We start from the raw sequence: 26,543 nt of genomic DNA, 5'->3' as shown, positions 1-26,543 counted from the left end.
ATGTAACAGAAAAACAAGCCCACCAGTCAGAGCAGGAAGCAGCTACTCATGAAATCCATGTACCTGGAGACACCAAGCTTTCTTGATTAATAACTCCGAAGTACTTTTTAGCCATCTGGAGGCAACTTAAAATATTCCTTTAAGTTGAACATAAATCATGCATAGATTAACTTCGATCTCTCCCATTTTCAGATAAGCGATTTCCATTTATAATTTTCTTGGCAAACAAAATGAACAGATACTCGTTTCTCTACTCAAAGGCACTGATTTAATTTTTAAAGTAATACAATTATTAAATTTTAAATGTTCTGTTTGTAAAATAATATTCCCCTGACATGAATGGAAAACAAATTATTTAGAAATAGGTAAGTGTCACACTGGATGACATTTTGTCTCAGAATCGGGCTTTGGATCATGGAAATACAGATCTCAAGCCCAAATGAATGATGCAGAGCCACAATTTTATAAGCCTGTGGAATACTTCATCATTCATAAATTCTTAAATTGCCAAATTTTCTGAACAATCCTACTGAGTCCTGAATGAGTGAGCATGTCACCTCACCCCTGTCCAAGGCCTCACATACCCATGCAATTGTGGCCTCCGTTGACCTGCATGTACTCAGGTGGACAGATGCAGGTGTAATTCCCCAGTGTGTTGTAGCACGTCCCGGGCCCGCACACGCCAGGGTGTGCGAAACACTCGTCGATATCTACAATAGGCAAGGAGACACATTAAGTCATACAGCTATTGTATCATGAATTTACAGCATTTAAGCTACTAAACAAAACATATGGCTTTTTAAAGCCATACTTTAAAAAAATTTAGAATTTAAAGCAGTTCTACAGAAAAGACCCCAAAATATGCATTGACCTGACATGAAGTATGTCTTTTTTTAAAAGAAAAAAAAAAAAGCCAATATTCAAAAATCGAGGTGATCAGAAGAAATTTTTTCTGAAGTGGCAAAAATAATACAAAAGGCACCCATATTCCTGCCGCCCCCAGCCCAACACCCTTACACAGAGTGCCCACCTGTGTGACTAGGCACTGATCACTCTGGGTCTACAGGCACTCCTATTTTTTTAATTGAAATTTCACATTCTTCAAATGGAAGTGTTATAATGCTTGCTGTCCTCTTCTGCCATTTAAACTAAAGTTTAATGCTAACTTTAAACTGAAGGCAGTTAGGAAAGCCTTTATCTTTTTCATAAATTTGAGAGCTGACATACATCATCACATTAATTTCGGCTGTACAACTCAGTGATTGGACAAGTTCTTATGTTATGCCGTGCTCACGACAAAGTTACTGTCTGTCCTGTTCCATCACTATTTCAATATCAGTGATCATACTCCTTATGCTGTGTACCTCCCTCTCCCCTTCACCCATCATGCTAACCCTCTTTGGCAACCATTAGTTTGTTCCCTGTAGTTACAGGTCTGATTCTGAGGCAAGTCTTACTCTGCATAGCTCCCTTCAAGTTAGCAGCCATTCAGGGATTCTAGGAGTGCAGCTGATGCTTATTCTCCTTACAAAACCACATTTCTTCTAGAAACATTTATCTAATGTGTTCTAAAGGAAAGGTTATAATGGAAAAAATTATATTTGCACGTTTAATGTTCATTTTTAGAAAAACTTATTCATTCCTTCCATAAATAAACCCCAAGAGTCTTCTGTAAGTTAGAACCTGCAGCTAGAAAGATGACTAAAATGTGGACCTTGTGTCAAGAAGTTCCCTGTCTAGCAGGAGACAGAGAAGTGAGGGGATAGAAGCAAGAAAGGCATCAGCATCATCTTTGAACATCTTCATACAATGCCTCCTGACATTTAAAAATTACTGAAAAGTAGTAACTTAGTAGTTGCATTCTAGTTTACCTACTTTCTGTATGTAAAATAGAACTCTTATCCATATTTGATCTAATAGCTTATTTGATACTGATGTTTTCACATGACTCCAGCTTTCCCCATTTATAATCAATCCATGCACTCAGAGAAAAATTGCAGTAAATTATAGTGTCTAATCTGTAAATTAATTTATCTCTCACTGTCCAACTGAGCAGCAAGGCTAGGACAAGATAAAAGTTATGAACGAGGCTAACAGTAACTGTGTTCTAAAGAGTGCTAACAACTTGAAGGTGTCCATGCAGCTCACCTTCACAGATGCGGGTCTCCTCGCTGAGGTAGTAGCCTTGCGGGCACTCGCACTGGAAGCTTCCAAAAGTGTTGATGCAGTTTCCACCCTGGCAGAGACCTGGTAACTCCTGGCATTCATCGATATCTGCGGAAGGACAGACAGCTCACTCACAGCAAGTACCACCATCAAGGTTTCTGTTAGAGCCCTCCCATGTGTGATGCTGTATGACCTGCAGAGACGTCCATGCCTTATGTTTCTTCTGACCATGGATAATTTGCTTTGTCATCCAAATTTGCTAAAACCCAAGAAGACTGGTTAAAGCAAGCTGGGGACAAGAGTTTCTCTGCAGAGCAATCAGACATCCAATCACTGTCATGGGTCCTATCTTTCCCAGTTACCAGTGGTTCTTCGGAAACCTGGTAATCAGCTGTCCCACTGTCATTTTGGAAAATAATCTTATTTAGATTGCCCCACACTAACTTTTATGTCAGCTTTTCTCTTTCTATTGTTTAAATCCGGATGACAATTAGAGGTGCACTCACCTTCTAAGATGATTGTGATGGGGTTGGGTCTGAAGCCCTCACCTCCGGGACACAGGGTGTAATACTCAGCTACAAAACAGTGGGAGAGAAAAGATTTGACACCAGTGTTCAAGGGGCTGAGACAATGAAGAAGCATTTTGCAGTTGCCAGACTCAAAACACACTCTAAGAGGAGTAAACTCCATTCTCTAGTGCCCTTTCAAATACATTTAAGTCTTTATTACAGTTTACTTGAAGTAAAGTCACTACTTCACAAGTTACACATACAATAGAATAACAAAAACCATGTGTTTTTGGCTAAAGAAAAAAGCTTCTAAAACAGAAAGTTTAATACACAACTTATTTGGCTAGTTAATAAACTGACTCAACCATTCCCAAGTTTCATGGGTGTCTATCTAAGAACACATGTTTCAGCTACAGACACAGTCAACAGACTTGAGGAGTACAACACGTGTAGGAACCCTAACTACAACAATCCCTGAGAAGAACCAGGAATGATCTTTGTGATCCCAAGGAGGACTGACAATGCCACCATTCACACTGGAATGGGGTTAACAATGGTTTTTTCTTTTTATCATATCATGAAAAACATTAAAAAGAGAGCATTTCCAATTCCTTTTTTATCAAACCCTCTTTGCTGGTTCCAGCATCATCCCTGAAAGCAGCCCAAGGTCACACTCTTCCCCCTCACCGTTGCCCCCTCCCCCAGCACAAGAAGAAAACGAGTGAGTCTTTAGCAGCCACTTTGTTCCCTGGCTCCTATGTGGAGCCCTACTCACTGCTATTGACAGGGGGACACGTCTCGCAGGGGTTCCCCCAGGCCTTCCCCAGGGAGCAGCAGCAGGAGGAGCGGCTCACGCCAACCCCAATCTCGGTGTTGCAGGACAGACTCCCGTCTCCTCGAGGCCCGAACTTCAGGTAGCAATTGCCCACTCGGTTGTCTGCAGAGCAACACAGGAGCTTAAATCTTAGTAAGAATGCCTTTTTGGGGAGAGGCAATGCAAAGGATGAAGTTCTGATTCTACACATGAATGTGAAATGTTCATCTTCACCTCTCACACAAAACAATCTCTTGCTTTAAATCTTTTCAAGATTGTGTTGTAGGAATGAGTAAAAATGGGACTTTCCTATATTTAGAGATTAATACAGATCACAGACTAAACAAGATGATGAGAAACTGCTCATTTGGGGAACTTCTGGATCTTCACTAATAGGAATGAAAGAAATTTTTGTCATAATCAGTTGGTATCATGAGTTTATCAAAATGGAAATAAAATCTCAGAGAAGTCAGCTTAAAGTTGTATATCCTATCAAAGAAATAGCAATAACCCTATCTCCTTCCTTCCCGCCCCATTATCTGATTTCAGTTCAGTTTGCACAGAGACCTTTGAGAGTTTTGGGCAACGCAGTCAGTAACAACTTTAGAGAGGATACTTAAGACATCAAAGAATTTCATTCTTTCCCAGCTTTCGATCCATAATTATCATCTAGATCATTAGTTCCATAACTTCAAATCCTATGTTTTTGCTCAGAACTCTCAAATTAACATTTCTGTTTTTCATCTCTTCCCAGAACCCTAGGCCGTTCTGCCAGCTGCCTGTTTGATTTCTCCCCTTAGATATCCAATAGTTGCTTTAAAGTTAACTCATCTAAAATCAAACTCTTGATCCTCCTTCCTCCTCATATAAAACATACTCCACTCCTCTCTTGGGTCTTTGGCATTTTCAATAAATACAGCTCCGTTTTTTTCAGTTGCTCAGGCCCTAAACCTTGGAGTCAGTCTTTGATTCCTTACTGTCATCCCGTATTCAATCTAGTAATAAGGTCAGTCACTTCCGTATCTGAAATGGGACCTCTCACCACTGCCCCCGTCACCACAGTCTGAACCAAACCACTGCCACCTCTCTCCTGGACCACTGCAATGGTTTCCTAACTCAACTCTTGACTTCAGTCCTTGAGCTGATGACAGCTGACAGCCCCCCCCCCATACCCACAGTAACCCTTCAGAAGTACTTCCAACAGTTTACCTTCTCAGTCAAGAGTATAATCTCAAGTACTCAGTATGGCCTACAATGTAGCTTTCATGCCTGATTGTTCATGAGAATCACTTGGAAAGCCTTTAATTTCTTCCTTCCTTCCTTCCTTTCTCTCTCTCTCTTTTCTTTTTCTTTCTTTCTTCCTTCCTTCCTTTCCTTTCCTTTCCTTCCCCTCCCTCCCTCCTTTCTTTTCTTCTCTTTTCTTTTCTTTCCTTCCTTCCTTCCTGCTCTTACTAGGTTTGCATGCATTCATGCTTCCGCCTGCCCTTCCTCCGCTCTCTTACTTCTCGTCCTCTAACCAACCATCTGAACGTGTTTAATAATAACTTTACTTCTGTGTTCTTGTAAAATGAGCATTCTGGTTTCAAGAGCACATTTTAAATTTCCATAAATGGTATTTTGTCATAGGTCTCATTCCGTTTTTATTATATGCAATCTGTCAGCTCTATAGGGTGGCCAATTGTCATTCTTTTTCAATCTATCTACTCTCCAGAAATGGTTTTGAAGTCCATGCTACCACCAGTACTGTAGCAGTCAATGTCTTTACCCATGTCTGTGAATGGGTCTGTCAGTTTCTTTCCTTGCCACCTAGAGCCAGCGGAGAAACTGCTGGTTCACAGTATCCATATTTTTTAGCCCCCCATATCAGGAAATATAGTCATTGGCATTTATCATCTGCATCAAAAGGAAGTTTTCAATTTTTTATAATAACTTAGAAAATAATTCACAGGAAAAAAAAGCACAGTGAAACAAAATTCTAGTAACAACTTAATCATCTCTAATTCAAATTTTTGTTACAGATTTTCTTGGTTTTGGAGAGATACATGACTGAGATGGTCCTATAAACACAATACCTGCCCTTTGGCTGCCATGCATGAACCTAAAACATATCCACTTTGTAAAAACTGATTACACATTTCAAACACATCTATAATAGCTTCCAGCTTAGCATTACTTTTCTTGCATCATTAAAACACAATGTCTGAAGACATTTTTGAAAACTGTGACAGCTCCTCACTTTGGTGATGAGAGGACAGCTGTTTTCTTTGCTCCATAAATTTAAAAAAAAATCACTTTTGGATTTATCAACACCAGTTAGGATAGTCATCTCAGTGATCTTTCTACATGACATATTTTCTTTTAATAACCTTTGTCTAAATACCTGTACCTTTTACCTGTGTCAATTAAATTTGGGGTATAAAAGATTAGGAGGGATGACTCAAGTACTTGTTAAATACTGCATGTTGAGGTTCTTCCTACTAAGAGATGAGAATCATATTTCCTGTGTCTAGAGATGGTCTACTATTCACTCACTCTTTGATTCTTGAATTTGAAAAATCTCATCTAGGATGTTGGTCTCTGAAAACTTGCAGCCTGGCATTTGGCTTCTATGATTAATTCCACCATCGTTAGAATCTAGACTGGAGTCTATGCTGCATTCATCTCCCGATCCATCTCCCGATCTACCTGACAACTGGGAAATGTTTTTCACGCCCTATTTTCTTTTCTTTGCCCATGGCCAGAAAGTGAAAACTTCTGAACTCTCAATTGTGTTCAATAGGTGCCTAAAGAAGATTCCAAATATAGTGACCCCAATGTTCTTTTATACCTTCTTGGAAGATGATGCCACCCCCGGAGCAACACAGTAAGAAAACTGAAGATTATGAAATGGTGGCATTTTTTTTCACTATTATATCAATCCTTCTAGGTGATGGCACGATTTTCCACTTTATTATTTTCATCTTTGTTTTTAGCATCATTGGGCCTAACTGGTGAGTAATAATGAAATAAAACCTAAAATAATAAAATGGCAAAAAATTTTAGGACAAAGGGAAAACAAGATCATCAACATCTCATATTGCATCTTAGACTCAGAGGAGGGTCTAACGGGCCATTATGGTACTTTTAAGATAGAATGAGCCTCCATTCTTTGGAAGACCTCTGAGAAAAAATAAGGCCATTAAATATCAAACCACACCAAGAAAGACAGAACTGCTCTACAAAGAAACTCAAAACCTAAACTGATGATATGCTGACAGTTAATCTGGGTACTGTTCTCCAAGAATCTTCTCTGCAAAGCTACCCTGATCTTTACTTCTACCAGGAGAAGAGAGCGCTCCTTGAGATCCATGTTCCTACCAATACTTTACACCAACCAGGTTGCCAAAGTTTCGTCAGTGTGTTAGGCATAAAGTGAAAGTTATACAGGTGTTTTGATTTATTCTTATTACTAAAGACTTTGGACATTTACTCATTGTTTTTGTTTGCTTTGCAGTACTCTCTTTTATCAGCTGCCTGTTCATAGCCTTTGCTCCAACAAAGTTTTAAAGTAATACTGAGGCACCAATGACTCAATTTCTGGATGTGAAGTAGGCATCAGTAGATTTTGGCATTTCCAAATGGGATTTTACTGTGAAGCTTGGGTTGAGAGCCACTTTGCTATCTAGACTGTCACTCCTTTTCCGACTCCTCTCTTTGTCTTGGAAGATAAACAAGACACAAGTAACCACACATATTGGTAATCTGGAGTCTATTAGGGGAAAAGACTATTTTGTTTTCAAATTAATTACAGCAAATACTCATCAGAGTGCATTACCATGAAAGTGTGAATATTTAACTCTATATAGTTTTATTTCACTTACCAACACATCCCACACCAGTGGGGTTCAGCTGGAAATCCGGGGGGCAGTTACACTCATAGCGACCAGGAGTGTTGACACATAGGCCATTCACACAGTTTATGGGATCTGCACACTCATCAATATCTAGGAAAAGCATTTGAAATGTCCACATCAACATCTTTACTTTTTCTCTGCACACTGCTATCTCCACAAACTTGGTAGAATCTTTGTAAGTTATTAAAGATCTCTGGGCAGGCCTCAGCACAGTGAAACAGAGATCAAATCCTTGGACAGATCTACAACAGGTTCTACAGATCAACCACATGGTATTCAGGACAGTATCCTTTAACTTCTTTAATAAATAATAATTAGATGTTGGGATGCTGAAGAAGAAAAAAATGTCATCATCTGCTTAAATGATACATGTATTTATCTACATACACATGCACACATTTATAAAAAGAAAGTTTCCTAGTTTCATGTTAGATGTATTACATAAAATGTATCAATCCCATAGTTAAAAGTGTGTCAGAATACAATTTTTTTTCCAAAAATATACATAATGTGAAGTATAAAGCAGGCTAAGCAGAGGGTTGAGCAGAAATTTGAGGAATTTTTATACTTAGCACAAAATATTCACCTCAACTAGTAAGAACACAATCAAGCCCTTTACTGGCCATACCTGTGCAGTTCCCTCCGGTTCTGTCCAATTCATAACCATCATCACAGATACAATGAAACATTCCAGGCAAATTATTACATGTTCCAAACACACAAATATTTTGGAAGGAGCATTCATCAATATCTGAGGATTAAAAGAAATAATAATCTCTTATGTACAGATATATTTTGATTTAATTTTTATCACATTAATAAATTTTTCTATTTCCCCAGATGTTTTTATGTAGTAAAATATTTTCTTTTTCTTTGACTAGGTAGACAGCAGAAATGGCAACAACTAATGTTCATCTATGGAACAAAGGTCTAAAAGAAGTATTTTATTTTACTGAGCATTTTAATTGTCTTAGGTTATACTATACTTTAAAAAAGAAAGAATTTCTTGATTGGATTATTTGTTCTTTGGGTGTTGAGTTTGCTAAGTTCTTTATAGATTCTGGACACTAGTCCTTTATCTGATATGTCGTTTGCAAATATCTTCTCCCATTCTGTCAGTTGTCTTTTGATTTTGTTAACTGTTTCCTTTGCTGTGCAAAAGCTTTTGATCTTGATGAAATCCCAGTAGTTCATTTTTTCCCTTGCTTCCCTTGCCTTTTGCGTTGTTCCTAGGAAGATGTTGCTGCGGCAGAGGTCGAAGAGGTTGCTGCCCGTGTTCTCCTCAAGGATTTTGATGGATTCCTTCCGTACATTGAGGTCCTTCATCCATTTTGAGTCTATTTTTGTGTGTGGTGTAAGGAAATGGTCCAATTTCATTTTTCTGCATGTGGCTGTCCAATTTTCCCAGCACCATTTATTGAAAAGGCTGTCTTTTTTCCATTGGACATTCTTTCCTGCTTTGTCGAAGATTAGTTGACCATAGATTTGAGGGTCTATTTCTGGGCTCTCTATTCTGTTCCATTGATCTATGGGTCTGTTTTTGTGCCAGTACCATGCTGTCTTGATGATGACACATGCACCCGAATGTTTATAGCAGCAATGTCCACAATAGCCAAACTATGGAAAGAACCTAGATGTCCATCAACAGATGAATGGATCAAGAAGATGTGGTATATATACACAATGGAATACTATGCAGCCATCAAAAGAAATGAAATCTTGCCATTTGCAACAACATGGATGGAACTAGAGTGTATCATGCTTAGCGAAATAAGTCAAGCAGAGAAAGACAACTATCATATGATCTCCCTGATATGAGGAAGTGGTGATGCAACATGGAGGCTTAAGTGGGTAGAAGAAGAATAAATGAAACAAGATGGGATTGGGAGGGAGACAAACCATAAGTGACTCTTAATCTCACAAAACAAACTGAGGGTTGCCGGGGGGAGGGGGTTTGGGAGAAGGGGGTGGGATTATGGACATTGGGGAGGGTATGTGCTTTGGTGAGTGCTGTGAAGTGTGTAAACCTGGTGATTCACAGACCTGTACCCCTGGGGATAAAAATATATGTTTATAAAAAATAAAAAATTAAAAAAAAAAAAAAAAAAAAAAAGAATTTGCCTAAGGCATAAAAATAAAAAAACAAAAAAACTAAATATGAACATGTCAATGGAATGAGACTGTGAAAAACTAAAAATGAAAATAAATTCCAAGATTCTAATAACTTAGTACAAAGATGTCTTCTAAACATCCACAACATACGAAGTATAGAACATATTTTAAATATTAAAGATACCATTAATATTATTTAACTTTTAAAAAAATTTTTTTATTCTGCAGTCTAATCTGTTACCATAAACTTAGTTTTAAATAGGGAAGTATTTTTTTTCTAATATCATATAATAAGATCAACCATTGCTCTATGTTCTCACAGATTTCATTAAAATGTCTCTACTGAATTGAAGACATAAATTCCACTTATGAAACTCTTCCATGAAGATTTAATTCAATCAGTAAGGGAGAAGTTACCTTCCTCATGCATATGAAAATGAAGGCATATAGGTATGTGTCCAGCTGTAGTCATAACCTATTTTTCTACTTGCAGGAAGAAGATGGACATTTCTGTACACAAATGCCCTCAAACTCTGAGAAGGCAGGGCAGGCATCTCATTTTAGGCCAGATGAGACCAGTCACGCTAACATGCTGTCTAGAGACAGTCAGGAATGAACTTTGAAAAGTTCTGCTGGTCATTCATCATAGTTAAGGAATAATGAGTTCCAACTATATTAGATTTCAAATGTGGTCCAAACTTTGTTTAAAGATCAACTGATGGAATTTCATTTTTCTGCCATCCAGCTTATCATTAGTGAGCTTGTACTGCTAATGTGAAGAGAAATAAATTGTTGGGGGCAAAAAAAAAAAAAATCAACTGATGTATTAATGTGTCTTTTTTTGTGGTGAGGCTATAAAGACAGTTACTCTCTTTATACAAATGAATCAGACTCATTAAACTAGTCTATGATTAAATACTGCTAATCTAGAAGTGAAAATGGAACTGTACTATCAGCCCTCTTCATATGCATTTTACTTCTAAATGAACTTTATTAGAAATAACTTCCATTTAAATAATGTAATACTTGGGTATACTTACACTTACACAAGTAAAGGTATTTCCAAATGCTGTCTTGTTTTATTTAAATTGATGCATACTCAGAAATTCAAACAATACAGAAAAGTGTTGATAGCAAATTGAAAACCAAGAAAATAATACACTAATAAGGTGGAAAAAGCAGAAGATCGCTCAGAAATCCATCCACCCAGAAGGAACTGTCATTGATGAACATCATTCCAAATACTGCTCTAGCCACAGTCACAGAGTGAAGCTGAAACAATTTCTATGCAGAAGATCAATTTGTATTTGTTTCCATAGTTTCTGAGATATTTTTTAATGTTAAGAGCTGATAAAAAACACTAAGAGGTTGCTGCCCGTGTTCTCCTCAAGGATTTTGATGGATTCCTTTCGCACATTGAGGTCCTTCATCCATTTTGAGTCTATTTTTGTGTGTGGTGTAAGGAAATGGTCCAATTTCATTTTTCTGCATGTGGCTGTCCAATTTTCCCAGCACCATTTATTGAAGAGGCTGTCTTTTTTCCATTGGACATTCTTTCCTGCTTTGTCGAAGATTAGTTGACCATAGATTTGAGGGTCTATTTCTGGGCTCTCTATTCTGTTCCATTGATCTATGGGTCTGTTTTTGTGCCAGTACCATGCTGTCTTGATGATGACAGCTTTGTAATAGAGCTTGAAGTCCGGAATTGTGATGCCACCAACGTTGGCTTTCTTTTTCAATATCCCTTTGGCTATTCGAGGTCTTTTCTGGTTCCATATAAATTTTAGCATTATTTGTTCCATTTCTTTGAAAAAGATGGATGGTACTTTGATAGGAATTGCATTAAATGTGTAGATTGCTTTAGGTAGCATAGACATTTTCACAATATTTATTCTTCCAATCCAGGAGCATGGAACATTTTTCCATTTCTTTGTGTCTTCCTCAATTTCTTTCATGAGTAGTTTATAGTTTTCTGAGTATAGATTCTGTGTCTCTTTGGTTAGGTTTATTCCTAGGTATCTTATGGTTTTGGATGCAATTGTAAATGGGATTGACTCCTTAATATCTCTTTCTTCTGTCTTGCTGTTGGTGTAGAGATGCAACTGATTTCTGTGCATTGATTTTATATCCTGACACTTTACTGAATTCCTGTATAAGTTCTAGCAGTTTGGGAGTGGAGTCTTTTGGGTTTTCCACATATAGTATCATATCATCTGCGAAGAGTGATAATTTGACTTCTTCTTTGCCAATTTGGATGCCTTTAATTTCCTTTTGTTGTCTGATTGCTGAGGCTAGGACCTCTAGTACTATGTTGAATAGCAGTGGTGATAATGGACATCCCTGCCGTGTTCCTGACCTTAGCGGAAAAGCTTTCAGTTTTTCTCCATTGAGAATGATATTTGCGGTGGGTTTTTCATAGATGGCTTTGATGATATTGAGGTATGTGCCCTCTATCCCTACACTTTGAAGAGTTTTGATCAGGAAGGGATGCTGTACTTTGTCAAATGCTTTTTCAGCATCTATTGAGAGTATCATATGGTTCTTGTTCTTTCTTTTATTGATGTGTTGTATCACATTGACTGATTTGCGGATGTTGAACCAACCTTGCAGCCCTGGAATAAATCCCACTACACTGTTGGTGGGAATGCAAGCTGGTGCAGCCACTCTGGAAAACAGCATGGAGGTTCCTCAAAATGTTGAAAATAGAACTGCCCTATGACCCAGCAATTGCACTATTGGGTATTTACCCTAAAGATACAAATGTAGTGATCCAAAGGAACACATGCACCCGAATGTTTATAGCAGCAATGTCCACAATAGCCAAACTATGGAAAGAACCTAGATGTCCATCAACAGATGAATGGATCAAGAAGATGTGGTATATATACACAATGGAATACTATGCAGCCATCAAAAGAAATGAAATCTTGCCATTTGCGACACCATGGATGGAACTAGAGCGTATCATGCTTAGCGAAATAAGTCAAGCAGAGAAAGACAACTATCATATGATCTCCCTGATATGAGGAAGTGGTGATGCAACATGGGGGCTTAAGTGGGTAGGAGAAGAATCAATGAAACAAGATGGGATTGGGAGGGAGACAAACCATAAGTGACTCTTAATCTCACAAAACAAACTGAGGGTTGCTGGGGGGAGGGGGTTTGGGAGAACGGGGTGGGATTATGGACATTGGGGAGGGTATGTGCTTTGGTGAGTGCTGTGAAGTGTATAAACCTGGTAATTCACAGACCTGTACCCCTGGGGATAAAAATATATGTTTATAAAAAATAAAAAATTAAAAAAAAAACACTAAAAGATGATGCTCTTTCCCCCTTATATTAAAATTCAAATATAATTTTGAGACGGTATTAATGGCTTCTGTGCCATGAATGATAAGAAAATTAGCATTTAGGGGTGCCTGAGTGTCTCAGTTGTTAGGCCTCTGCCTTCGGGTCAGGTCATGATCCTGGGGTCTGGGGTGGATCCCCACATCGAGCGGGGAGTCTTCTTCTCCCCATGCCCTCTCTCCCTGCTTGTGGTCCCTCTCTCTGTCTCTGTCAAATACATAAAATCTTTTTTAAAAAATTAGCATTCACATATGCTTCCAACTTATTTTTGTTAGTTCTGTAATCTTCACTTTTAAATGTTATTTCTGAAGCATCTAGTGTTGATTCTTAAAGGAATCAGTTAGTCTTTTATGGAAACTCTTAGATTTCTCTCTCAAATCATTGTGCTGCACTTCTAAGTTTTTTTGTTACCCAAGAAAGGAGGGCACAGGTGTTTTCTCTGTGCATTATTTCACGTATGACAATATTTCTGCCTTTTGTTTTTATAACTGACTAACTGTGGAGGTAGAAAATCCTCTCCTGTGTCCTCAGGATTTTGTGGGCCTCGTTCTCGTGTCTTCTGGTATTGAATGTTTCAGTTTTGTTCGGGATGTTCCTTCTCCATCTAGAGCCTTACGAATTCTTCTCTATGGCTTAAGTGAACAAAAGTAAGAGGGCTAAATCTCTGGTCTTGGATTTACCTTTTTCTCTAACATTCAGCACTTTCTTCCACTTCAGGGAAATGTCTGGATGTTTAGTACTTTTCTCTGTTCATTTATTTTGGGCTCTCCACTTCAGAGACACTGATTATACCTCCATTTGTGGTCTTTGTCTTTTCTCTCATAGTGTTAAGCTCTTCCCCCTTTCTTGTTCCGACCTTTTTGTCCATTCTCTATGCTGGTCATTATGTTTTTCTGCTATCTTTTCTGTTCTCTGCTATCTATCTTGTCTATTGAGTAGGTCTCTGATTTTGCTGTTTCCCAAAGCTCTGCAATTTCCACTTCTGCCTTTTGTCTTTTCTTGTTTTTATAATCTCTTTGATCTTGTTCACTCATATTTAGGCTCACATTAAGGTCATCTATGGCACAAAGTACCTGTGGAAAATTTGCTTCTACTCCTTGGATGGTTTTCTTCTCTGGGTTGGTTCTTTCCTTTTGGTGTGTGCTTTCACTGCTGTTCCACAAAACACCTGCAGGCTTGCCACTGCTTACTTTCAACTTGTGGACATGCTACTTGGTCAGCCCTTTTATGAGTTCTTATATACTCTGGTAGTTTAGATAGAGTGTCTAGACATTTCCACTCCCTCTTTATCTGGGCATTATTTGGAAGACAGGCTGGGGTATGGATTTCATTAAAGCTGCTCTTGGGTTAGCCTCAGGTGAGGAAGGGGTGGGGACAAAAATTAGAAGAGCTGCCCTGGGTGCTGTGTGCTTTTCTGCTGATGAACCTGGCCTCTCTTCTCTCTTCGTACATGACACCAAATGGTCTATATCTACGTTTACTCCATTGATGGAGTCCTAGCCTGTCCCTGAGGAGCTTCCTCTGGGTTTTGTATTCTCCCATTTTGGTAGAAAATATTGGGAAATGGCCAACTGCAGCAACTTTTTGGGCTCTAAAGAAATTCTGAGAATCTGGGGCACCTGGGTGGCTCAGTGGGTTAAAGCCTCTGCCTTTGGCTTGGGTCATGGTCCTGGGGTCCTGGGATTGATCCCCACGTTGGGCTCTTTGCTCAGCGGGGAGCCTGTTTCCTCCCCCACCCCATCTGCCTCTCTGCCTACTTGTGATCTCTCTGTCAAATAAATAAATAAAATCTTTAAAAAATAAAGAAATTCTGAGAATTTGTGGTGAGAAGCAAAAGCTGAGTGGAAAATGTTGGTCAGAAAGTCAATTCAGAGGGGCACATACTTATAATCAAATGGGAAGGCCTCAAGTAACCAATTAGTGAATATAGGAAAAACTGTCTAGATAAGGCCAATCTTGTAGGGAGGGATAAGACAACATCAACTAGAAAGAGGCAGAACCAAGGAATTACATTTTGGGATCTCAAAATTTGGCATTTAGCTAAGCGGAGCAGGGTATCACTGAGGATGAACAACTTGTGGGCCTTTCTCTTGTCCTGGCAAGAGGTGTTTCCCTCCCTGGCAATGATACACTGTGAAAAACCAATATATGAACCAAGTACAATGAACACATACTACCTCACCTCACCAAAGGCCTGGGGCAAAGTTCTGGAAGGGCCAAGCCCACAGATAAAAAAAAATAGGATTATGAAGGGGGAAATTATTAGGCACGAAGAATTAATTTTTTTGAAATTTTACATTGGCTAAAGTATCTGGCTACTGCTGACTTGTTCCTTTTCCCACCAACTCATGTCAAGTTGAAATGAGTAATAAATCATGTAATCCCAAAACCACACTGACTCACATTTTCTATTAATTAGCTATGGTGCTTACAAGAAACCAGGACTAGGGGAAAAAAAAGAAGTTCACTTTACAATGGCCTTATATGAAATGCATTAGATTCAGCTCAGTCTAACAGGTCAGTTCGAAGCATGAATAATTTCAGTTTCTAGTATCATCTTCCCCAGGGTTTACTACTCATTCTCTTGGTCTGAGTTTCTAAAAATTGGTGGATATGTATTGAAACTTCCACGACCTTTTAGGCACACCTCCTTTCTTCAATACCACTTCAGGCAGAGAGATGGATATAGGCTCTACTCTGAGCCATTCTAGACTGTAGGCTTTGTTTTTGTCTGGTCAACACTGGTGAGCTGTGCATGTGCATGTATGCTGGTACTTGCTATTTCTGTTCATTTGATTAGACACCAGCATAGGGAGAGCCAGTAATCTTGGTTTCATTTTATAATCTTTGCCCAGCACTTAGCCTGAGTTACTTTTTTTAAAGGTTTTCTATGAATCATTAGTTTTGTTAAAGCCTTCTGGTTCATTAATTGTTTTTAATCTTTTTCCTTTCCTCATGTGTATTTCATGTACTCCACATGAACACAGTGATGGCCCATACTATATGCAAAGCGAATTGAGTCTCTAAGAGAAAATCCACATTCTTTTTCTTGGAGAGCTATCACAGTAGTCACAAGTCCCACTTCTAGGAAAGAGGGATGATGTCACCACTTAAGGAAGGACACACTGCTCTTAGGCAAAAGGTGCAGGCCTTGATGAGTCTCCGAGGAGGACTTCCAGTTGCAGACAGACAGAGAGCACACTAACACATGAAGATAAATGCCCAACACAAGCTACGGAGGTTTTCATAAACACATTACGTAGCAGTGACTAGGGGAGATAGTATCTCCTAGTTTTAAAAAGCTGAATAGTTTTTCCACATGTTGTTCATTTAGTAATAAAAAAAAGAAAAAGAAAAAAGAAATGGTTAAAAAGAAAAAAACAAAAAAAGGAATGAGCCAAACTTCCAACTGCTGGCTCTTGGCCAGGAAAACTTCATAAGAGATGAAAGCCGCCTTCATCATTATTCATTCGGCAGAATAATCCATGCTTAAACGAATGACTTTTATATGTGCAGCATGTGCTGTGTATTCTGCTTCCAGGTGGAACCCGTTCCAGCCCTTTTTGTGGTTTCATGTGCTGTAGCCGATCCAGCTTGGAAATGAGCTGGAGTCAGAGGGACCCACCTTGGCAGGACCTGCTGTCAGAGGCTGGAGTGAAGCCCATCTCACATTCGCAGCGATAGGCACCCGGGACGTTGAGGCACTGCCCGTTTTCGCAGAGGTTGATGTTTTCTGCGCACTCATCGACATCTGTGGGAGAAGTGAATGACATCTCTATTAAGTTCCCCTTGTTGGGACCTGGCTTCTTCTTGCTCTAAAAACAAGTCAACATTACTGGCCGGAGTGGATGCTCATGAACATATAGCACAACACTCAGTCACATTCCCCTAAACAAAAGTGTACAACTTGCTAACAGAGCTGTTTAACCTAAACCCTGAAATTCAATTATCACCCGATTAACAGGAAGAAGGCAGGTGTCTCTTGGAACTTAGTTCTTTTTCATGCTACCTCGATGCATCAGTATTACACCAACATCATTGACAGATGACTGAGAACACTGAAATCACTCTTAAAAGGGTGTCTAAGATTATAATGCTTTCAAGTGAACTAACAACTTGTTTTGTTACTAGTTCAAGTATGTTTACCTACTATATGAGAGCCTTTTTCACATTACTACGATTGTATTAATATACTTTTCTCTTAATTACGCAAATGAGCAGGAATCATAGACCAGGCAATTTGTTTAATCCTATCCAATGGAAAAAGGGGTAGTGCAGAAAGCAATGTGGATGGAGAGCCTAACATCTGCCAGGTAGAGTGCTAGCTGCCTGTTGTGCATGGTTTTGTTTATTAGTGCACCAACCCTGTGCGGGTCAGAAGAGGAGGAACAGGGTGCACCTGGGTGACTCAGTGGGTTAAGCCTCTGCCTTCGGCTCAGGTCCTGATCTCAGGGTTCTGGTATCAAGCCCCACATCAGGCTCTCTGCTTAGCAGGGAGCAGAGGTTTCCCCCACCCCCTGGCCCCATGCCTGCTGCTCTGCCTACTTATGATCTCTGTTTGTCAAATAAATAAAATATTAAAAAAAAAAAAAAAAAGACGAAGAGGAGTCAGAATGCAGCCCCTGTGGCTGGGCCACCATCTAAGTGTAGCTGCACTCCTGCCAAGGCTTCTCCCTGTCCTTCACAACCAGTTGCTGAGAAATGCAACCAAAGCGGCAATAAGTCAAGGCTGAAAAGTAATGAGGCTTTAAATATTAAATAAGCATGTTTTCTTAAAGAAGCATCTGAAAATTATGAGTTGGTGTTTTTGAAGTCAATAATTAGAACACAATTAGAGTCTGTCTTTTAACTGGGGGTTTAAAGTGTGTGCTGAAATTCAACTGAGGAATACCAATCTCCATAATCTTAAAAGTAGCACACTTTATATCCAGCAAGATGATGCAGTCATTCACAGGAGTGTAAGAAGAAATGTCTTATTCTCAAGGAATGCAAAACAAAGAGCAGCTCAGTAGCAGCTAATATTTACTGAACTCTTAGGATGTGTTTTCCTAACCCCTTCACTTGTGTGATTTCATTTCATCTTTTCAACACAGTCTGATGACCTGAGATTCTGAGGAACACATGAACTAGCAGTGACTGGGTGGAATGTATATTGTATCTTAAGACACTGAATAGTATTCCCTTATGTCATTCCTTTAGTGATAAAAATCGGAATGGAATTCCCCACCCCCCCTTTAACTACAGTTTTCTTCAAAGAGGGCAAGCTTAGGGAGTGTTCCATGAAAACCATGCCAGAGCACACCTGAGGACTCTCACCCACCTGAGCAGGTAAAGCCATCTCCAGTGAACCCTTCAGAGCAGGCACATCGGTAGGAGCCTGGGGTATTTACACACTGAGCATTGATGCTACACTGGTGGGTTCCATTCGAACATTCGTCCAGGTCTGCATGCCAAGAGAAGAGAGTGATCAAGTTCAAAAACAAAAATGGGACATTTAAACACACAGACAGATTTTCATTTGTCTTAATTTAAGTGTATGGTGGACAAATAGGATTTGTTTTAGTTTACATGAAGGTCACAATTCTAATTCTCTAGGATCTCAGGCCCACAATCCAAAATGTTAGTTCTATAAACAGGGGCTAAAATGATTAACAAAAATATTTGTGAGATATCTAATAAGCTAGAATTTTAATGGTTAAAAGGTAAACTGGTGCTAGATTTCCTTTTGAATCCTACTGGGCACAGATGTGATCACTGGTTCCTTTATCCAGAAAAAAGTGTCGAATTCTAAATTCAGGAACCAAATTTCAAAGCAGGACAATTAGCAAAGAATTTTCAAGTTCCTTGAACAGATAAGGAAACTAAGATCCAATTCTTGATCTCACAGAGTCTAGTCTAGTAAAAATGAAACATGCTAAACACAAAAATACTGATTATGTCAAACATGTTGTATGTCCCATGGAAAAAAGGGAGTAAAATGGGCCTCTCGTTTGGTCTGTAGGAGCAAGGAAGGTCCCACTGGGGAGGGAGTTCTCAGTGAACTTCACACTGGAACAATCAATCAGTCTGTTGTCCGGAAGCAGGGAATGGTATTCCTTCCTGAGGGAATAGCTTATTTAGAGATGCTAAGGCAGAAAAGATCTCAATGTGATAAAAGACACCAAGGGAGCCAGAGTGATAACATAGAAAGTAGGAGCTGGAGCTGATGGAAGCTGAAGCTGGAGAGCTATGGGAGGAGACTACAGGATCTTGTAAACCACAGGAAGGAAGCTACATTTTATCCTCAATTTGAGGATTCAGATGACAATTGTAAAGAGATAAAAATTCATGGGTTAAGAGATCTCTCTGGCTGCTATGTGGAGAATGGATTATGGGACCAACAAGGCAATAAGAAGACTATGAGGATGTTCCTTTTGCCTCCAACAGAGAGGAAGAGACAGAGAGAGATGGGAGGAGGGAGAATGGTTGAGATTGGAGCAGCGGGATGGAGATGGAAAGAAGAGAATGAATTTGGATGATGTTTTGGAGTAAAAGTACCTGGACACAGTCAAATTTTTTGTATTTTGCAATAGTTGGCCTGAGTGATGGATGGACGAACACAAAAAAGGAAGGCTAGAAAAGAGGAAACCAGTAGCCCATAGGGCCAGAAAACAGGAATGGGGATATGGCTGAAAACAAAACAAAAAACAAAAAAAACAAAAACAAAAACAAAACAAAAGAAAAAAAAGAAAACCTGCAAGATTAATGATAACAGTGATGGCTGGACCAGAAGTGGGTAGCTAGTGAACTGAATGATGCCATCAGAGAACATTACTTAGCAAAGTTATTTGGGAAGTATGATCATTTATATTCACAGTCAGCTCCTACACATTAGGCAAGTATAAAACACCTGAAGAGAGTATATTTCAATTAACTGATGTTACTGTTAACAGATCTTAAGGCTCTCTTCTTCAATGCCTTCTGCTGGCTTATAAGCTTTTAGTGAGTAATCCTAGGGAGGTCAGTTGAGCTTGTTTTATTTTCTGCTTTAAGTTGACCTGGAAAATTCTAACCAGTTGGAACACGGCTTTGTTGGTCAAGAATGCAAAACAGTGAGCATAGGAAGCAGTGCTATGTGGGGTAGTGAGGGGAAGAATCAGGCTCCCGCCTTCCAGCTAGAAAAGACTGAGGAGACCCCAGCTCAGCAACTTGAAAGCCTGCAGAATGGCACCCACCCTTCTAATCTCCTCTGTCCCAATCAGACCTCCTGGAATCCAGCAAAACCTTTTGTTTTCTCTGGAAGAGGAATTCTATTTTCTACTAAGAAGCTGGTACTGACCAGGTACAGACTGAGATTATCTGATAAAACCTTTCCATTTCCTTCATGGGTTTCACTGGATTCTAAGTCTCACTGATTGCTGTATGAAAAGACTGGAAAAATACATAAGTCATTTTTCATCATACATCTATTTGGATTTCTGGCTACACATCAAATAATTTTTACTGAGCAACAACACATTAAAAAGCAGATGCCAAGGCATACTGCTGTGATGTGATAATTTATGCCAAGGTTAAAGGAAACTCTTAGGCAGGAATTACCTTGCAACTAAAGATTGTCTTTAATTTTCAAGAAAATAAATGAAAGGCAAGAGCTTGTTCCTATTCAAGTACGTGGGTTAACCACTGTGCAAAGAAAAGCCTCTAAGAATTTTGTGTCCTAGCAAAGGCTGTTCATATATGCAAACTCACCAATGCATTTGATGCCATTTCCAACCCAGCCTTCTCTGCAGCTGCACTTGAAGCTTCCCGGGACGTTGAGACAGGAGGCATGCATGTCACAGTTGTGGGCACCAATTTCACACTCGTCAACATCTGAGAAGCCACAGTTAATGCGATGAAAATTAAATATAAAGCTCATTATCTACTTCCAAGTATAATTCTGCACAGGTAAAATTTTAAAGTAAACATGGAAATACCTAAATTGGTATGGAAAAAAAACACTAACATCATTTTTAATTTTGTAGGCGCCAAGAAGATTTGGAAGTTTATGATCCAAGTCAAACAAGCCTTTCCCTACTAAAGGAAACTGCCTGTCACTTTCCGGTAGAAGAGAGAGACTCCCCCAAGGGAGATACATGTGTCTGTCCCCATTCTCCTCTCTGCCCGGGCCCAGAAAAAACTCCATGTGGAAGGCGTGATTATAAGATGTCAAAAGAAATTGCATTTCCAAAGTAAGACCCTCCAATTCTTTCCTATTAATATTTATTACATGTTTTTCATAAAGATTTAAATAAACCTGACTTAAAGTAAGTAATAATTCTTGTCATTTTTAGAATCGATACAGTATAGGTATAAAGTTTTTGAAAACTATCATTTTAGGGTGTATTCAGCTTTTATTTGAGAATGTGTAAAAATACCCATTGGAAATTATACCTGGAAAATGAGAAGCTTTCATGACATAAACACACATCTATACATACACACAGATATATACACATTATATATGCATATGCATGTATATGTATATATGTATAGTTCATATATGTACATATGAACTATGTAGCTTTGGTTCGCCAGAGGTTCCCAGAATAGAAAGAATAATCTTCTCCACCCAGTTCAATGATTACACATCGTAGATACTGCAATCCTATGTTCACACACATGTGTGTACACACATGCGTGCACACACACACCCACAGAGTGACTGGCTTTGCATCAACCTTCCTAGCGGTGAACATGCAGAGCACCCCTTCTTCCTCACCCGCCTGTCTCTGAAGGTGTCAGGTTAAGCGCCAGGCTGCAGTCCAAGCCACCCACAACCTGCCTTGAGAAAATGGTAATGATGGCTTTAAATTGAACAATGAGGAAGACCTGGTCCAAAGCGCTCACCTTGGGACTTCCCCGCCTATTTTATGCAAAAGCTCACAACTTATTTAACAGAGAAAGGTAACAAGAGACAAAGTAGATGGGGTGAGCAAGGAAAGAAAGTGGAGAGAGAAAAGAAGGGGTCAACTGGGGCCGAGGCAAGAGAGGGCAAAAGCAAATAGAGAAGAGGAAAAAAGAGGGGAAAAGATGGGGGAGAGGAAGTCAAAGGATCTAAGCAGAAGTCCACACTAATTCCGCCCAGTCAGAAGAGCTGCAAAAACAAGCCACAAGAGGAATGGCTCCGGGTCTGTGGTGCTCTCTCCTTGTGTCTTCTGTGTAGGCAGCGGGCCTCCTAAGAAAGAGAGCAGTGCGAAGAGCAGCTACTACTCGGCAAACACATGGGACTGGACACCAGGGCCCTGCCCCCACTCTGCAGGCGGACAGCAGCCTGCTCCGTGGCAGGGTGGCTGAAGCACTGTGCCACCAGAGAGGGGACAAACCCCACACACATGCCCTGGGGCATGTGCTCATCACGTGGTCACCCCTGGTGTGGGTCACAGTCTCATAGGCGCAAAGGACCCCGTGATGTTGAAGGCTGGCCTCTGAAATAGGAGAAGCCAGAGAACAGGGGGCTCTAGTGTGGGACCTACCTGTGCATCCCGTGGTCCCCTTCTTCACGGAATAACCCAGCTGACAGTGGCAGATGAAGGATCCCTTGGTGTTCTCACATTCCCCAAACATGCAGATGTTTGAATTTAAGTCACACTCATTCACATCTAGAAAATTTATTTTCAATAGTTTGGTTAATATTTGTTCATCCTAGGAATGTGAAAGCTCTCTTTTAAACTGAAGAGCATAACATTGAAATACACAGGTAAAAGTTAAAACATAATCTATCTGCAAGACATAGTATTATTTTCTAGAATTATGTTCAAGTAATTCTTCTGTTTCAGCTTTCCCACCCTGTAATACAGTGGCTTAAATTTTTAAAGTAACTGAAAAAGCCTCTTTCTTTCATGTTTAAATGTATGTGCACTTGTGTGTGTGCAGATAGATGCGTAACATTTATCCTGTCTTTATGGCACCCACCAATGCACGTTTTCATGTCCATTGAAGCCATGAAGCCATCATAACACAGACAGCGGTACTCCCCAGGAATATTGGTACACTGGCCGCCATCACAGATGTCAGGATTATTTTCACATTCGTCAATATCTGATGACAGAAGATTAGCATTAAGTAAGAATGAGACTGGCTTTGAGTAAGCTCAAATACTGCGTTTCCCATCCAGGCCCACTCTAGATATCTGGAGCGAGCTCTGTGAGGTACCAGCAGTGAGCTGTGCATGGTTCACCCCCCCCCCCCAGTCCATTCTGTACCCGCGCACGACCTCCCGTCGGGCATCAAGGCATAGCCCTCGCTGCAGCTGCATTCATAGCTGCCTTCTGAGTTCGTGCACCGCGTGTCACAGCCTCCATTCATAATCATACACTCGTCGATATCTGTGAAAACAACATGTGACCTATTACTTGTCAGGTCTACTTCCTTCAAAAAAAAAAAAGTAGCGAGATTTTCTTCTCTTTAAACAGATAATGCTTAAATGGCTTTGGATTTCTCTCCCCACTCATGCGTTGGTTTATCTTTCTACCATTGATCTTTCTTAGCTCTTTTTACTTCCTTTCAGATAGCATTCTATCAGACATGTAGCCCCAGGAGCCCAAGATTACAGAACTCAGAAATGCAGTCATTACAAGTTAAGGATGTTTTCCATGATAAAACCAGAGACTCCTCTGCAAAACCACAAGACAGTGGCATCCTACAGCTCTGCCCCATTCTGAGATTTGTGTTTCAGACAAAGGACTTCCACTGGCTTCATTACAGTAAGTTCAGTGAGTGCCAGGAGCTGTCCTAGACTCATTTTTAGAAATGCAAGTTGTAGATCCCTCTGGTGGATACTTACCCGTACAGCCCTGCCGGTCTGGCGTGGCCTGGTACCCAGGATTACAGGAGCACTGATAGGTTCCAATCATGTTCACACATTTTCCATTTCTACAGAGATTGTCACTCAGGGAGCATTCATTTATATCTATAAAAAGATACATAACATTAATGTCTTGGCAGTAACCACATCACTTAAAGCACCAAGAAATGCTGCATGCCACTGCTGGTCCCCACAGTGGTTTGCATACTTTGCAGGGAAGGAAGCTGATCTCCTGGGATGTTCAAAGAAAATACTGCTATCTGTATTTCTATCTAAGATGGTACTGTCCAGGAGAACTCTGTACACTGATGGGAATGTTCCATATCTCTGCTATCCAATACACTGCTGCCATTGAGCACTGGAAGCATGAACCAAATGATGAAGGAATCAAAATTTAAAAACATTTTTTAAACTTAATTTTTTTAAGTCCTCTCTTTGCCCAACATGGGGCTCAAACTCACAAACCCAAAATCAAGAGTCACATGGTTTACCAACTCAGTCAGCCAGGTGCCCCAGGAATTAAATTTTTAATGTTACCAAATTTTAATTAAATTTAAGTAGCCACATGTGGGTCGTGAACATGAGACCATGCACATGTAGCACATGCCAGAAATAAGACTTACTAATATTTAATATATAAATTTACACTGGCAGGCTCACCTGGTCTTTATTAGATGGTCAAGAGTTGCCTGCATAATGTGGAGGATCCTGAGGGAAGATGGCTGGTTCCCCAAGTCACAGGGCCTGATACCAGGGCCTGCACTGTTTATATGTTTCCATCTTACAGTGTTTAGTTTGCCTCGATAGGTGAATCTGGAATACCTAAAACCACTAATCTTTATAAGATAGGCAGGTGTCTTATAAAAACTTCTGCAAAGGTCTGTGGAATCAAGTAGTGCTATTAATGCAATTATAAGAGAACAGCAAGAAAATAGGGGCATACAACCTACTTGTGAGACACAATATAAGGTAAATACAGTAACACTATAATCAGGTAAAATAAGACCTTCATCTCAAAGTCTCAAAATTACCAATAAGACTATGTGACATGTGGATTTGTATCTATGATCATTAAATTTGCAAAAATATGCATCTTCTATAATATACCTGTAAGGGGTACTTTTTTTTCAAATATAGGATCCATGAAAACTAACAAAATTTTTTTAAGTCCTTAAAACTCAAGTTAGAAAGAGCTCTCTGATTCACTGAATCAGAAAGATGAACAAATATTCTGTAATCACCTCTATGAAAAAGTTTTAGTACCATTTTTAAAGTGAAATAAAAATATTTAGAGGCGCCCGGGTGGCTCAGTCAGTTAAGCATTTGCCTTTAGCTCAGGTTATGATCCCAGGGTCCTAGGGTCCAGCCCCATGTCCGGCTCCCTGTTTCATGAGGAGTCTGCTGCTGCTTCTGCCTTTGCCCCTCCCCAATGCTCATGCTCTCTCTTTGGCTCTTTTCAAATAAATAAAATCTTTAAGAAAAAAAACTTCAAAACTTTTTCAATTTACCTTTTAAAAATGTCTGTTTAGTGTATGATTTAAGATTCACCTAATGTATTAGCAGAACAATATAAATAGGGTTTATAAATAAATACATGTCTAATGGAAAGGTGTTCTCAAATTCTCTATTGAATTGGGGGTGTGTGTGGCATCTACTCTGTTTTAAAAACCGTTTCATTTGTTGACACTTGCAAGAAAGATTTTCTGTGAAGAAAGTGTTTCCTGGAAACATAAAGGTTTTAAAACCAATATGCTTGTGCCCACCAGTCCCAGAGGCCTCCGTATACATATGAAAAGCAGTGGGACCAGCCGGTGTTCTCTCCTCAGCTCTGCCAGCAGAGACCAGGATTTTTCTATGACAGGAGGGTGAGGAGGTAGCTCACATGTTCACACACAAAGGAGCAGACCCCGTGTTGACAAACATAGGAGTGTTGAACAGACTCCACTGAATGAATGGCAGGTAGCTGCACAGGTGAACGCACAGGTGAACACACGTGCCATCAAGGGAGGAGCCCTTCCACCAGCAGCTTTCCCATTCCATCTGTGGAGGAAGGAACTCCATGGCTTGCCACAGGGCCCACCACCAGCACACTTGCTGTCAAACAGTGGGTAGCCAGGACAACGTCAGCTTCAAACGTGTCACTGAGACATTCTCTAAAGACACAGCCCAAATACAAATAAAGGGGTTCTAAATTTCCAACTTTTAACCAGCTAGATTGCACATGCCAAAAACAACCAGTTTGTTAAAATTGACCACTGATTTCTATGATCTTCACCAGGTGAGCTGAGTGGGTTCATGTGCTGAGGAGACAAACTCACCCACACAGTCCTCACGTGACGGTGACAGCTCGTGCCCCAATGGACAGTCACATTGAAAGCTGCCCTCAGTGTTCACACAGGTGCCACCCCTACAAAGGAGAGGGTTACGTTCACATTCGTCAATGTCTGAAAGGTAAAAACGTGAGATCAATTAAAGAACTCTGTGAGAAAAATATTCACATATACAGCATGGGGGGAAAATTATGCTGTGGGGGAAGTGGGACGCAAATATAAGAGACAAGTTTCAGAGGAGATGGGTTAATGGTCTCCTCACTTTTTCTACTACCAGTAAATAAATGGTAAGTTTTTTTCTTAAAGACAGCGAGTTGCCAGGGAATTGACTTGTATGAAACAAGCAGATTCATGACATAAAAATAAACAATATTAGTTTCACATCACACTAAAGTCCAGACACCAGACACTGCTATTTATTTTTACTAATCAAAGTAAAAGAAAAATCATAGACTGGTCACCTTTTATGTCTCCTTTGGTGAATCCTGGAAGTCACTAAATACAGACCAAAAGACAGGCAGTACCAAGAGTTTGTAGTAACACACA

At 39.8% G+C, this 26,543-nt stretch overlaps 1 protein-coding gene across 1 annotated transcript in view; it reads right to left on the bottom strand.

Moving 5' to 3' along the window:
- The window catches only part of FBN2 (fibrillin 2), a 254,931-nt gene that overhangs the window by 46,082 nt on the left and 182,306 nt on the right, over positions 1–26,543 (bottom strand). The window contains exons 27-40 of the mRNA XM_004737427.3: positions 25,986–26,111; positions 23,647–23,772; positions 23,066–23,188; positions 22,776–22,901; positions 22,337–22,462; positions 20,571–20,693; positions 18,163–18,285; positions 16,468–16,593; positions 8,011–8,133; positions 7,350–7,472; positions 3,451–3,612; positions 2,673–2,741; positions 2,149–2,274; positions 585–710 (exon numbers count right to left, since the gene is read on the bottom strand). Of these exons, the coding sequence (XP_004737484.1) occupies positions 585–710; positions 2,149–2,274; positions 2,673–2,741; positions 3,451–3,612; positions 7,350–7,472; positions 8,011–8,133; positions 16,468–16,593; positions 18,163–18,285; positions 20,571–20,693; positions 22,337–22,462; positions 22,776–22,901; positions 23,066–23,188; positions 23,647–23,772; positions 25,986–26,111 (1,728 nt within the window). The remainder of the gene's footprint in view (positions 1–584; positions 711–2,148; positions 2,275–2,672; positions 2,742–3,450; positions 3,613–7,349; positions 7,473–8,010; positions 8,134–16,467; positions 16,594–18,162; positions 18,286–20,570; positions 20,694–22,336; positions 22,463–22,775; positions 22,902–23,065; positions 23,189–23,646; positions 23,773–25,985; positions 26,112–26,543) is intronic.

Source organism: Mustela putorius, unplaced genomic scaffold, assembly GCF_011764305.1.
Source record: "Mustela putorius furo isolate JIRA1106 unplaced genomic scaffold, ASM1176430v1.1 tig00000145_pilon_pilon_pilon, whole genome shotgun sequence".
Taxonomy (NCBI): Eukaryota; Metazoa; Chordata; class Mammalia; order Carnivora; family Mustelidae; genus Mustela; species Mustela putorius.
The sequence above is the reverse complement of the archived record's forward strand: the minus strand, read 5'-3'. Positions and strand labels throughout refer to the sequence as shown.